We start from the raw sequence: 13,653 nt of genomic DNA, 5'->3' as shown, positions 1-13,653 counted from the left end.
GCGCCGGCGGCACGCTGTGTGTGCGGCACAGGCAAATCGCAGCTCGATGGAGTCGTCGTTAGCAGCCGTGCTACTGCTCTACTAGGAAATACCCTGCATCCGCTACGAGTCGTAGCAGCGCAGAGCTTCCACCGGCTCCGATAGCAGCTCCGGCGCATTGGCAAGCAAGCAAGCAAGCAAGCAAGCACGCAAGCAATCATCCCATCATGCGGCTGCGAGAACATGCTCCTCCGCCATATGAAGAGGTGTCCAGCCATGGCCCGAGAGTCCAATTGCCCATTGGCGAGCTGTTGTCTCTCGCCCTGGATGGCCGCTCCGTCTACTCGGCCACCAACCCGGCGCTCGTCTACTACGAGCTGAGCGCCGCGCCGCTGCAGGCCACGTCGCTCACATACATTGTCAAAAAGGTCAAATACCGGCTGGCGGGCGACGGCAGAGGCGGCGACAATGGCAATGGCCGGCTGCGCACCCGTCACGACGACATCTACCTGTTCCGAGATGCCTACGTCAACTTCTATGCCCCCCGGCGCATCGTCATAGACGGCAAGGCCAGCGACGGCCGCAGCTACAAGAGCGTCAAGCTCTCGCCAGGCCTCATGGGCTGGTCGACATGCTCAGCGGCGGGCCATTTCAGGGCCAAGGTGGGATTTGGCGATCGCTGGCGGAACCACCACCAGGTCATCTGGAAAGATGACAGCGGCCGCATCGTGGCCATGGAGGACGCAGCCACTGCGACTTTCACTGCTGCTACTACTTACAACAACAATGGCAGTAGTCCAGATGGTAGTGGTAGCGGTAGCGGTAGCAGTAGCAATAACAACACCAACACCAACAATATTCCGGCTCGCATTACGCCTGGAGCTGCCCCAGAACACGCATCGACTGTACCATGCTTGAAGCTCTTGCGCCTGCTCGACGAAAAGGACCTGGACTTGCTGGTAACGTGCTGGACAGCTCGGCTTTGGAAGCAGTCGCAGAAATCGCACCGCAGCTCCCCTCCGTCTCCAATGGGCCGGTCCAGAGGTATAGCTTGGCATTTTATATATATATATACCATCTCCCGCCTGTTTTGTTTGATTATTCACTTATACTTCGTACCCCCGACACACCGTTCATGCACGTCATTGAGACTGTGAGAGTAAGAAACCGTCACGCGCTAACAATTCACCAGTCAAGCGATTTGCAGCACGACACCTCAGCCTGCGGTACATGACCAACCTGGTTTCGTCCAACCCAACCCCGACCCGGCGTCTCGAAGCGTAGCGACCCTCAATTGTTCCACGAATGCTCTGGATATGAATCAACAAAGCTCCTATAATGTTTATTTCTACATCTTAATATTTTTAACGACTTTTTTACCCGCTTGATGTAGTCCTGTATTTACAGACCGTTGCCCAGAAGCCGAACCACATACATACATGCGTACTTGAACAGGCCCGTCTTAGGCGATGCAGATCCCTTCCCTTGAAATTTAAGATAGCCGAGGGTGGACGTGGAAGGGGGCCCATTGCGCAGGTATCGAGAGAACGAGCCAGCACGACGAGATGAAGCCATTGTGATGGATTATCTGGACGAATTGACGTCGAACCACTGCTAGATAGGCGCCGGAAGGGACACAACATGCTTCTCGAGCTGTTAGAGCTACCATGGCACAGCTGATTTGCGCGCTTCCACTCAGCTTATTCGAATGACACTTGAAGCCGGGGTTGCTACATCATAGATACATGCTCGTACTACTACTACCACTTCCACACTTATTCCTACGCGCACCGCACCGCACACACTCACACACACACTCACACACACATAATACCATCGCCACCACTAGGCCCCATGCCAAGTATTCGGCGTCACGATCCTCGGACGACCCGATTGAATTGACTTGTTTGCGATTCAAGAGGAGCCTGGGCCGATGACGGGACAACTCCAGAAAGCACGCCTGCCTGCCCTGCTTACAGCAATGGAGCCGTGCTCGGCACAATCACGACTTCTCCTGGCCAGTTCGATAAGCGTCGTGCAAGCGAAGCGGCACAACTGATACAGACAGGTATTCCCCAGAAACGCATCACCTGGCCCCCCGACAAAAACGACAGCCCAAAGACCGCGGAGATTCACCAGGCGAGGCGATAACCACATCCTCCGTACGGAGAACAGACCCCCAGCGCTGCTACCTACCCAGTAGGGACCGGAGGAGTAGAGCTGACCAGGGGGGGTGTCTCTTGGACTCTTTAGCATCCAGCATCAGGGCGCTAACAGGGTCCGGCGCGTATCCACAGACACTCAGATCGGCCGGTTCAATCTAGTTCCGACCGCGGCTTTTTTTTGACGCGCAGGGGTGGGCTGGCGAGTGGCAGAATCAAGAATCACAGGTTAGCCACGCTGAAAAGAAGGGGTGGCTGGCCTTGGGGGTCTCCCCTGGCGTATCCGGGGGAACATGCGCGAATTGATGGAAACTCGAGCCAGCCAACGGGAACGAAACAGGCGTCTTTTTTTTTTTTTTTTTTTTTTTTTTGTGCCAATTCAATTGGACTAGTATTACTCGCAAGTACTGTATGGAGATTGGGATAGCGTGTGTGTATGTGTGTGTGACATTTCGTGAGTGTGCTCTTCAGGAGTAATCAATCCCGAGCAAAGCCGCGGCATAGCAGACAGAGCAAGAATGGGGCTCCAGTAAAACAACAAATCAATAAGACGAAAGAACGGTGAATACGGAAGACGGCTTCTACAGAGTAGTACTATACTCTATTCAATGAGGTTAACAGCAATACACGCACAAAAAAGGAGGTGCCAGCAAAGTCACCCACTAAATGGGCCTTGGCCCCTTGAAGCCAGAGAAGCAGCTATCAATGCCGCCTTTTCAGAGCATACCGTACAAACTGGTCTACCCAAAGTTGCTCCTGTCACGGACAAGTTTTCCATGGAGAATGGAGACTCTACAGTAAGAGAGAGAGAGAGAGCAGACACGGAACAGATTCCCCACTGGCCCGTCAGAGCCGCGCTAGCAAGCCCTGGCTGGGACCAGGACTATCTTTGCAATGTACATTGATGAATGTAGATACAAAGGGCCAGTACTATGTATATGCAGATACAAGCAGCAGGTAATAATTACTGATCCCAAACTATTGCCTTGAGGCTAGAGCTGATATCGACCACGTTCCGCCGGCATGCCGGATTTGGGGGAGAGTGGATATTCCTCGGAGCACCCCAGCGCCAACTTTGTGCTGATTTGCTATTCTTGTAAATTACACTGAGTATTACAGGTACTCTCTGCGTACTCGAAAATACTGCGAGGCAAAAGGACGAGCGATAGAGCGATAGAGAGAGATTGAAAAGAGCGGTAATGAATAATGCAGCGGCAGGACGCCAAAACGAAAACAGAGGTGAGCGCCGCGGAGAAGGGCCGTGGACGGTAATTGGAGCTGAAATAACGACATGCAGAGAAGATCCCGCTGGATGATGCTATACCCGTACTAGTAAATTATATGGTGATGCTACTACTTGCAGTATCTTGTAGTCGTAGCAGCAGCGGTACTTGTTTGCAGTACACGCATGTATCAGCAGCAAACACTGTACTTTACTATGCAGTACTAGTATAGTAGTTGGCCACTCTTCCATAATGTGAATGTATTCATCTTCACATACATACATACATACACACACCCCCACTTATCACGGCTACACCATCCATCCCATCCAACCACCACCGTTTCGCCTTACGTACGCCTCCGGATTAGATACGAGGGCAGATACGTGAACGGGCAACGGCAGCGGCACAGGCTATCTTAGCAACGGTCCAATTGAGTTTGTGCAGTTAGTCGCAAGCACGGCGGCTGTAGCGGGCTGGGCCATTTTTTTTTTTTTCCCTCTCTGTCTGTCTTGGTGATTGACATTGACGGCAATAGAGTTTTTTTAGGTAGAAAAAAAATTAAGGGCCGTGATCAGCATTTTGTATGGGGAGAGAGGCAAAAAAAAAAAAAAAAAAAAAAAAAAAAAAAAAAAAAAAAAAAAAATAGTAAGAATATGGGGACGTAAAAATATTTTTTAGTGTCGTCGGCTTTTGAATTTTTTTTTTTTTTTTTAACTTCTTTTCTTCTCGGCGTCTGCAACTACACAGGCGGCAAAACAATCTGTCGCCAACTCTTTTGCCTTCGCCGTAAGAAACTTGACTTACTCAGTACCAACCAGTTCATCCCCAAATTGGAAAAGATGGTTATTGGCCACCTGGGCTTGATTCTCCTGACCCCGTGGTTGATTGATTGATTAATTGATTGATTGAATCTCTTTTGCATTGAATTGAACAAAGCCTTATCTTCAATGCTCTAATAGATACACGGAGTAGTGCCCTTTCCTAGCCTCAAAAAGGCACCCACCAAGGATTCTCCGTACTATAAACTACGGACATTTTCCAGCCATGGGGCCTGTCCCGCAGACCAGGCCAGACCCAGGCCCAGAAGCAATCCAGACGGCTGGACGTGTTTGACCAATTCGGCCGACTAAGAAGCGAGGCGAAGAAGAAGAAGAAAAATATCGCATATCAATCAATCAGCCAATATACAAGGCAGCTATCTATCTATACTATCTGGTAGCTTCAAACTCTAGCATCATTCCACCTGAAGCAATTCATCTCTTCCCGTCTGCCTATCCAGCAATCTGCACTGCATCGCACTAACACGCTTAGTCGCCAAGTCCTTATGCGCAATTCTCCAGAATAAATAGTGAATAGTACACAGTAGTAAAATAAAAAGGGGAGACCGTCGTTATTGCAGGGTAGCGCGCATTCCCACTCCAGCTCCTAATGTAAGGGACCTGCTAGTTCGTATGGAGTCGCATTCATTCCCCATCGTGCTAGAGCCAGAATAGCTTCAAATGCAGACGCAGACGCACCAAAAGTTGCTTGTAATGCTGCCAATCTCAATTCCTGCGCGGCCGTTAGCACGAACGCCAGAGTACGGGGTACATTAGCAAACGCAGCTCGCCCATAATAAACAAAAGTATAGTCGCAACGCATGTAGCGGTGGTGCTACGGACGGAGCCCCCCCCTTTCGTAATGTAATGCAATGCTGGCAGGCAGATGGCGTAGAGTCAAACAAAGTACGTACATACATACTTGTAGCATGTAATCCGCGAGCACGGAGTAGTTCCGTCCTCTATTTTGAAAGGATACCAGATACGAACAAACGATGTGCGCTCCAGCTGGTGCTACTGCCGGGAACCTGACATCATCCCACGCCCATGCCGTGATGCCGCAATGGCCTCGTCTCCCCGAACTCTCCATTTGCACGTCTCCAGCTGCTAATAGTACGTCCGATCATCTCCTGGGCCCTGTCGCCTCAAGCGAGCAGCTTTACTCCGATGGCCACGAGTAGTGCTAGCAGTGCCTACTACTAGTATGCCAGCCAGTACACTAGATTATATGAAGGCTGGGAAACTTGGACTGTGAAATTCATCCTTTTTCCGGAAGTGTAGGGGAAAACATGCCGTACACACATACACACATACACATCAAGCGAGAAATCCAAAAAAAAAAAAAAAGGGACAAGCAAGGATCCTACGCTCTCTTTGTCTCTCTCTGTGTCACAGCACTTCTCTCTCTCTCTCTTGATTTGCTACGTACTTCGTCCACCGTTTCAATGCCTTGGCTGGGCGTTTGTGCCCACCGACGCTACAGGCATTTTGCATAGACTAGACACGTCAAACCAGCGCAGCCATTGGACAGAGCCGCTGGAATCGTTCCGGACCAGGCAGTGATTTACAAGGAAAAAAAGAAGTCGTCGGCGGAAACGGCTCAACCCCGGGCAAGCGAGTTGCGAAGGACTCATCACTTAGTCGTATGTACAATGTGTGTGTACAGTAAGCAGACGACGGGAAATGAGACGAAGCGCAAGTATCGAGAGGGTGCCAAAAAAAGACGAGCAGCCGTACCTCGATTCCGGCAGTTTGCTCTTCCTGCTGGAGCCAGCCCCGGGCCCGGCTTATACTAGGTACTTACTACTGTCTGTATACAGCGTTGACTGGCCCAACCACCCATTTGATTTGATTTTGATTCTGTCTCGTCTCGTCTCTCAGGCTGACTCTCGCCCGCCCCCCATACTGTAACCCCCCCAGGCACAGGCCAGGCCAGCCCCCCCCCCCTTGCGTCCTCGCCATCACCAGCATAGAGAGAGAGAGACGAAAAAGCCTGTGCTCCGTCTATAGCTTGCTTGCCAAGGCGGCCTGGGCTGGGCTGGCCCTGCTCGCTGCCCTCTATAGCCGAAAGGGCGATCACCACATCACCCGGGAATCTTCAGCGTCAGTGCGTTCTTTTTGCCATTTAATGGCGCTTTTTAGTGACCCGGCCTGTGCGGCTCGTAGGGCGCAAAACGCACGAAAGCGCAAGCTCGCCTCTTTTTTCTTGTCCCCCCTAACATCGCCAAGTCCTCTCGCCTCTGCAGAGCACGGCCTCGCGATCGCCTTGGCAAGCAGGCGCCGTTTGCTTGGGGAATTGGAGTTGGACACTTTAAATGGGGAAAAAGGGAAATAGGTAGGGCTTCATAAAACTACTACGTATGTATAGTATAGTATCTGCTATAAGTTGCGGCGAACTGCAGTGGTAAGACTTGAACTGTCACTGTCGTTTCTCGTATACACTCATGCGCCGTAAGAGCCAACGGTGAGAAGCAGGACGCCCTGGCCCGGTTCCACGCACAGCAAGCACAGCAACAAAAAGGCCAAGGCACCGCTCTACGCGCTCAAGCAGAGTGGATTCCTCCCAGAATAGAGCCCATCTCACCGTCACGCCTCTTCCCTTCCAGGCAGGACAAACGCCTCGCAAACGACGAAGCAGCAGAAATGCGCCAATTAATCGTCAGTCTCACGCCGGCCGCTCCCACCAAGCACCGGCCCTTGCACCGCGCGCGTCTCTCTGCCTCTGTCTTTTTGTCCCGCGGCAGGAAAAACAAAAACCGACGACTTACTCGAGTCACTGGCAGTTTGAGCGAGTGAAGTGGCAAGGGGTCTCGATTCTGGGATGCGTTCCCGGCCCAAGTGGAGACGCCCAATGGCTTTCTCCGTGGTGCTACTGACTGGAACCTTTTTTTTTATTTGATTTTATGTGATTTTATTTTATTTTATTTCCCTCTCACGTTAATTTCTCGTGTGCTCGTCGCGTCTCAAGCTAGCTAGTATAGGAATTGTTCCTTTTTTTTTTTTTCTCTCGCGATTCGCGTCGTCGCAAAAATACGCATTCTGGCTAGCGCTCGCTGGCGGCGGTTGAAGCCACCGACTCCGTGCGCAATCACATCATATCACTCACGTCTTTTTTTTTTGTTTATCGCCGGCTGTAGGTCATTCTGTACATGGTGAGGCAGGTCGAGTGACCCCGTAGCGCTGCGGGTACGAGGTTGGCCGTTGCGTGCGTGTAATACTTGTGCAGACGAAGCGAGCAGGTTCAGCTGAGGTGCGTGAGTTTTGCCACTTGGTGGTGGCCTGATGTCCGAGATGCTTCCTTTTGCGGTGAGATTGTTGTCGACGGCGCCGGTCCAACAGCGCGGAGCTGCTGGCTGTATAATTGCTTGTATGTGTGTATGCATTCATGCATAATGGAGTTCTGTGCTGTATGCCTTCTCTGCCTCTACATTGTATCCAGACCACCACCCTACCCGGGACTTGATTTACATACACTATGCAGTAATACCATCCCACCCGTAGATAGCATCATGTTCCAATTACATGTCAACTGTCTCGTCTCACACGGAGCGCATGTCCTGCACGTTCCTGTCCGAGACACAGAAATTCTGTCTCTCCCCATCCAAGACAATCTCAGCATAAAACATCCCCAGTACTACCCAATTCTGCAACGACCCGGAATTAAGCATAATACAACGCCCACAACTCTATACACGTACTTGACGTAAACTCAAACCCGCCACTGTTTCTAGAATACATGTAAAGATTCCAAAAAAAAACACACCTCGGAACCACTTTCAAAGCTCCATCCAAAACCCTCTCGGACAAGAGGCGAACAGAGACCCTATACGCGGTTATAGCTGTGAAATACACGCAAAACCTGGATTATAGCTCTCTCGTATTTTGTCTCTCTCTCTTTGCCTCCGGCCCGACCCGGCGTGGCCGGACACCTTCAAACCCAAACCCATACGTAATCCACAATGGCCGACGGCATCGCCTCCAACAACGACATCGCCGTCCGCAAACGCAAGACTCATCGCAAGTCTCGCCTTGGCTGTGGCAACTGCAAGATTCGCAGCGTCAAAGTAAATTCCTCTCATTCATCCATCCGTCCTCTTCCCGTCTCCCCTCACCTCGCCTCATCGTTGCCCGTGATACCGTAGCACACACAAACACACATGACATCAGACAATCCTGAACCATATCATGCACATCCAATAAACTTACACGCAAGTGAAAAAACACCCATAGTGCGACGAATCAAAGCCCACATGCCGCCGCTGTCAAGCATCCGGCTTCACCTGCAGCTACTCAGGCACCGGCCCAACTCTCCAGCTGTCTCGCTCCAGCGTCTTTAGACTCAGCCTCGCTCCCACTCAAGCCATACCTGCATCTACATCTATACACGGCCTCTGTCGAGAAGCCCATCTCCAGCCTGGTCTCCGGATCCCCATCGTCCTGCCTCTGCAGGGCAGGCTGGGTGAATATGCTCTTCGACCAGAAGACCATGCCGCCCTGAGCCGGTTCTATGGCAGGACAGCCTCATCACTGGGAACCCCCACTATGAGGGATGGGTATTTCAAAGCCGTTCACAACCTTGTAGCTGAAGTACGCCTCTCTTCCCATCTCTTCCCATTCTGATAAGTTTTCATATAGACCGAAACTAACTCCACCATCTCCTCCATAGCACGCATTTCTCATCCACATCTTGCTGGCCATCACTCTCCTCCACGACACTCACCTCTCCCAAGACCCCCTCCCTCCATCTCACTCCCAATCCCTCGCCTTCCACTGGTATCACAGCACCGCCATCCTCAAGCACTTCCTCGCCCTCCCATCCCCAGCAACAACCCTCTCCTCCACCCACCGGGACGCTCTCTGGGTATGCGCCTCCATCCTCGGCGCCACATCCTTCGCCTCCATACGCACCCAAGACCCCCTGGCAGCATGGCCCCTCGCAGACCCAAACCCAGCCGTCGACCTGGACTGGCTGAAGATGGGCTACGGCAAGAAAGTCGTCTGGGACATTGCCAACCCGTCTCGCCCGGAAAGCGTCTTCCACAACATCCTCCACAACACGCCCATGCAGCAACACATCGACAGGAGCGCTCCCATCAGCCCAGGCGTATTCTCGCCGTTTTTCTACTCCTTCTTCGGCCTCTCGACTCCGACTTCCTCCTCGGATACAAATCCCTATCACCGCGCTTGCGTGATCTTGTCCATCCTATGGCCTAACACAATCAACGAAGACAATGCCATCCTCTTCCTCACATTCATTACGCACATCGATCCAACCTACAGATCTCTCCTCGAGGAGAAAGACCCCCGGGCACTGCTCCTCCTCTTATTCTGGCACTGTCTCGTGGTGCCTCTTGAGAACTGGTGGCTACGTCGACGGTGTGTTGTAGAGGCCAAAGCGATTTGCATGTATCTCGACAAGTATTGTGCGGATGATGAGGGCATCATAAAGATGCTGGAAATGCCAAAGGAAGTACTGGCTAACTCGTGCTAAAGCAGTGTTTTTGGTGAATGGAATAGGATTGTATAGAAAGGATAAAACACACGAGGTAGCTAGAGCCCCCTGTGTATCGCTATCAAATCATGAATAATATATAATATAGAAGATGAAAAAGATACAACTCTATCGCTTAAGAGGGATAAAGGAAAAGAACAGTAAACAAAAAAAAGGAGAAAAAGAACCAAATCTCATCATAAACCTAGTAGCTACCGGCGTGTTACGTCCAGCCGTGTCAATCGCCCAGCACCACAACCTACGTTCCACTCGTTACATCATTCGTTTCTATTGCAGTGGGTTGCTGCTCGCTCTCCTCAGCTGCCTTACTGCCATCACCTGGAGCACTCATCAGCGGATACTTGGGATCGTACCCTACAGACTTCACGATGCCGAGACCTCTAGTGCGGCCCTCTCGGAAAAGTAGTCGGTCTCCAGGGGCGATATACTCTGGACGCTGGACAAAGCGAAAGGCCACATTGGCACGATCACCCGTGCGAATCAGCTCGCGATCAATGTCGATGATGGCACAAGTTTGCGACACGGCACCGACATGCAGCATGGCCTGGTAGCGCTTCTTGATCGTCGTCGCGTGCGACAGGATAAGGACTGGTCATGTTGGTTAGCTGTTTATCACATACTTGTCGTATATACCTATACTTGGACCGGATGATATGCAGAGTCATGGCTCACCTTCTGCAACAAACTCCCGAAACACCTTGGGGCCTGTCTGTCCCTCTTCTTTGTGAAGCATAACCATGCCCTTCCGGACATCTCGCCGCTTCATCTTCTTGAGCGCAAACGAGGCAGATTGTCCCGCTTCAGCCACCTGCACTCGTATCCTCTTGCGCTCGATAGAACGCACTGCCGTAGGAGTGAAATGCCCTAGGGAATCCGGCCCAATGAGAACGTTGTCGCCTTCGTGAACCATGCCAGACTTGACAATGCCAGAGACGACTGTACCTGTGAACGGCACCGAGAACGTGTCATTAACCTGAAACTCGAATGGCGCGTCCGAGTGGTAGTGTCCGTGGTGAGGCAGCATGTTCAAGAAGAGTCGTACAAGATCAAGGTTCTCGCCAGTAACGTTGGAGACCTGGAAGACGGGGCATATCCTCTTGCTAACGAACTGAGTTGCCGTGTTGACACACTCCTCACGATTTGTGATGAATGTGGGCATCTTTCGGGCACCGGGGCTTTTCATGATCTTGTTGACCTGACTGATGGTCTCCTTGAGAATGTTGGGAGGGCAAATGTCAATCTTGGTGATGATGACCATGACGGGAACATTCAGGGCCAGCGCAATGCCCAGGTGCTCCTTGCTCATGCCAACCAGTCCGTTGTTGGCCGCGACCATCAAAAGGCAGAAGTCGGGACTGCTGGAGAGCAAGCCAAACACAGTCGTCCTCAGGTACTTTTCGTGCCCAGCCAGATCACTGAACGTGATGACCTTGGCGCTGCGCTTTCCGATGTCTTCCCATGATAGTTTTCCTATGATGATGGTTTTAGTAGGCTGTCGACGATACGTGCTTGATTGGCTGGTTGATCATCGTCATTACTCACGGCCTGGAGTGTCTGAAGTCACGACTTGGCCGAGACTGTCAAACCCCATGATTTCCATACCCACAGAGCTTGTTCGTCCCGTCTCCATTTCGTGCTTATGGCGGAAGAGATTCACTCGCGCTCTTCCTCGCCCGTCGTCTAGATCGTTCTTGACTAGCACGCCAAGCAGCGAACTCTTTCCGGCATCGACTGTTTTTGATCACAGAGCATAGGTATTAGCCACTTTCGCTGTCTGTTAGGGAAATAGCAATCATGTGTCGAAAGCTTACCATTGCCTACGACCGCTATCCTCGTCTCAATGACATCCTCAATCTTGTCCGGTATCCTTCGAATGAGAATCTTTCCACTGCAGCTCTTGTCCTTGGTCGGGCTCGTCGCTGTGCTTTCCGCCTCTTCCTTGCCGCCCACATTTGTGGTTAGAAGCAGCTGGCAGTCTGCGCGCACCCGCCTCGCAGCCTCGACCAGTCTTTCATATGCTTTTTTCCACTCTTCCAGCGTCAACTGCATGGATTCACCGCTGTTCTCGAACCCTAGATCGAAGACAGTCTCGCCGGCGCCTTCTTCTATTCGCTCGACGATGACGTCTCCGAGCTTCTTCAGGGTGTCGTCGTCCGATCCGAGCACGAGGTCTCTCAGCTTTATTCGCGGCGCAGAGTCAACCAGATTCAGACTGTCTAGTAGCTCGTCGAGCTCTACATCATGCTCTGCGGAGTCGGCGGCGGGCTTCTTCGCAGAGGCTGGATACCGTAGATTCTGCTGCTGCTCTACATATTCGGCGAAGTCGCTTAGAGCCTGCCCAAGCCCGTGTCAGGATCCAGATCCAGTGCAGACCGAAGCTCTGCAAGATACATATTGGGAATACCTACCGATTCGCCTTTGCGCTTCTCATGCTCGAGGCCCTTGGCCGTCTTGGCCGTCTTGGTCGCCATCATGCCGCAGCCGTATCACCGAGGATTGTGTAGCCAGAGAACCAGGAAGAGCAATGGCGGTGGGAAGCATGATATACACACACGTATAGAAAAAAGCACCCGAAAATAGAAACTGTGACTCTTCTGCCTGGCTAGTTAAGCTTCAGCCATCACCATGGGAGTCACCGTTGAGTTCGGAGGCTCAGCAGCCTGCAGTGAGTAACCCGGGGAGCAGGCTATCGATAAGGCGAGCTTGTGTCGAAACTGTGGGTCGATGACACGACTCCCGTGTTCAGCTGCAAAGTCTTGTATTAGGTATTAGAGCATACCACCACTAACTACATAACAGGCGCTCAGCCAAACCGACGAGGCCAACACGCAGAACAAAAGCCCACATGTCCATGCTGAGCTGAGAAAGCCGCAGTGCATTTGAACTGAAGGGCATTGAATGCATTTCTTCATTGAGCAGATGACCCGTTTATAGCATCGCGCAGCTCCAGAAAGGAAAAGCACAGCCTCTTGATTCCGTCCTGTCCTTGTCCATTGGTCGCCCTGGACACCAGTCTCTGTCGTGCCCGTATAGCGAACTCAATCTTCATAGCGAGAGCTCCAGGTAACGAAAGCCAAACGTTGTTGGAGCAGCCTTATTCACCTCGATCATTGCGCTACCGCTGCCTTCAAGTTATATGCGCTTCGTCGCATCGCATGGTTCGGTGGAATATCATCTCAGTCTCATTATCGGTATCATTGCTGCCATTGCTGTCTATATCTAGAAAGGAACTTGAGGAGAGATTAAAACGACGCTATCGCCTGTGAGCCTGTTAGCCAAACACACCCTCGCCTCTCCAGGATATGGTGAGAACCCGACCTCTTACAAACAACATTTCTGATTTCCTGCTAATGGTCTTGAACAGGGTTAGAGTCATACGCAAGTGGGGGGCCAGATTGCAAGTCTTCGTATACCTTGACCTCGTCGCTCTCCTCCTCATCATCGTCGACGGCGTAAATGGTCTCTTCCACCTCGCCCAGCACCAAGTTGCAGTGACTATCGTAGGCCTATTCCAAACAGATGCAGACGTCAGTAATAATTCCAGCGTCTATATCGAGACTGCAGCATTGGGCCATACGTGAAGCTTGCCCTTGAGCTCTCTGTCACCACGCAGCTTGACGAAAACCACCTCGTTGAGCAGCAGTCTCACGAGGTCGAGTGGCTCGGCCACGTGGCTGGTCTCCTCCCCGACATCGGCCATGGCTGTGTCACGATCTGCGCTTGTGTATGTATCGTCGGGACCAAGGAAATGGACGATGGCTTCGAATTCGTGGCTTTGCAAGGGCGATTCTCCTGCTTTCTGGTTTTGGGCAGCTGCGGCATGGCCTTGTCAAAAATGCTAGCCTTGCCCCTCCATGGCCGTGGAAAATCCTCGGCAGACGCTGCGCCGCAGCACGGACATTGAATTTTCCGCAATATGCATATATCGGGGTGCCGCCCCATATGGCTTCAAAGCT

General features: G+C 51.8%; 5 protein-coding genes across 5 annotated transcripts; 3 read left to right on the top strand and 2 right to left on the bottom strand.

Moving 5' to 3' along the window:
* The first annotated feature begins 151 nt into the window (after positions 1 to 151).
* TrAFT101_011871 (uncharacterized protein) lies at positions 152 to 3,139 on the top strand. Its single transcript, XM_024900781.2, has 2 exons — positions 152 to 1,023; positions 1,172 to 3,139. The coding sequence occupies exons 1-2, from the start codon at positions 207 to 209 to the stop codon at positions 1,261 to 1,263; spliced, it is 909 nt and encodes a 302-aa protein (XP_024757698.1). The 5' UTR covers positions 152 to 206; the 3' UTR covers positions 1,264 to 3,139.
* Positions 3,140 to 5,413: 2,274 nt separating this feature from the next.
* On the top strand, positions 5,414 to 7,355 carry TrAFT101_011870 (uncharacterized protein; the record flags this gene model as incomplete). The annotated part of the gene is made up of 3 exons (XM_066129404.1): positions 5,414 to 5,436; positions 6,642 to 6,843; positions 7,323 to 7,355. The coding sequence occupies 3 exons, from the start codon at positions 5,414 to 5,416 to the stop codon at positions 7,353 to 7,355; spliced, it is 258 nt and encodes an 85-aa protein (XP_065985538.1).
* A 547-nt stretch (positions 7,356 to 7,902) lies between these two features.
* On the top strand, positions 7,903 to 9,850 carry TrAFT101_011869 (uncharacterized protein). The gene is made up of 3 exons (XM_024900847.2): positions 7,903 to 8,249; positions 8,416 to 8,772; positions 8,852 to 9,850. The coding sequence occupies exons 1-3, from the start codon at positions 8,145 to 8,147 to the stop codon at positions 9,674 to 9,676; spliced, it is 1,287 nt and encodes a 428-aa protein (XP_024757701.1). The 5' UTR covers positions 7,903 to 8,144; the 3' UTR covers positions 9,677 to 9,850.
* An 85-nt stretch (positions 9,851 to 9,935) lies between these two features.
* Positions 9,936 to 12,171, bottom strand: TrAFT101_011868 (uncharacterized protein; the record flags this gene model as incomplete). Its single annotated transcript, XM_024900767.2, has 5 exons — positions 9,936 to 10,285; positions 10,370 to 11,167; positions 11,240 to 11,428; positions 11,509 to 12,031; positions 12,106 to 12,171. The coding sequence occupies 5 exons, from the start codon at positions 12,169 to 12,171 to the stop codon at positions 9,936 to 9,938; spliced, it is 1,926 nt and encodes a 641-aa protein (XP_024757702.2).
* A 745-nt stretch (positions 12,172 to 12,916) lies between these two features.
* On the bottom strand, positions 12,917 to 13,397 carry LSM3 (U4/U6-U5 snRNP complex subunit lsm3; the record flags this gene model as incomplete). The annotated part of the gene is made up of 4 exons (XM_024900800.1): positions 12,917 to 12,957; positions 13,016 to 13,052; positions 13,111 to 13,203; positions 13,275 to 13,397. The coding sequence occupies 4 exons, from the start codon at positions 13,395 to 13,397 to the stop codon at positions 12,917 to 12,919; spliced, it is 294 nt and encodes a 97-aa protein (XP_024757703.1).
* Positions 13,398 to 13,653: the final 256 nt, after the last annotated feature.

This window comes from Trichoderma asperellum, chromosome 7 (genome assembly GCF_020647865.1).
Source record: "Trichoderma asperellum chromosome 7, complete sequence".
In the NCBI taxonomy this organism is placed as follows: Eukaryota; Fungi; Ascomycota; class Sordariomycetes; order Hypocreales; family Hypocreaceae; genus Trichoderma; species Trichoderma asperellum.
Note: the sequence above shows the minus strand (reverse complement) of the source record. Positions and strands in the feature narration are given on the sequence as shown.

Bases quoted from the DNA above. Each gene is read 5' to 3' on its own strand.
- TrAFT101_011871 (XM_024900781.2), top strand. From the start codon at position 207: ATGCGGCTGCGAGAACATGCTCCTCCGCCATATGAAGAGGTGTCCAGC. The intron at 1,024-1,171 runs GTATAGCTTGGC...ACAATTCACCAG, and splicing joins TCCAATGGGCCGGTCCAGAG to TCAAGCGATTTGCAGCACGA.
- TrAFT101_011869 (XM_024900847.2), top strand. From the start codon at position 8,145: ATGGCCGACGGCATCGCCTCCAACAACGACATCGCCGTCCGCAAACGC. The intron at 8,250-8,415 runs GTAAATTCCTCT...AAACACCCATAG, and splicing joins GCAAGATTCGCAGCGTCAAA to TGCGACGAATCAAAGCCCAC. The intron at 8,773-8,851 runs GTACGCCTCTCT...TCTCCTCCATAG, and splicing joins TTCACAACCTTGTAGCTGAA to CACGCATTTCTCATCCACAT.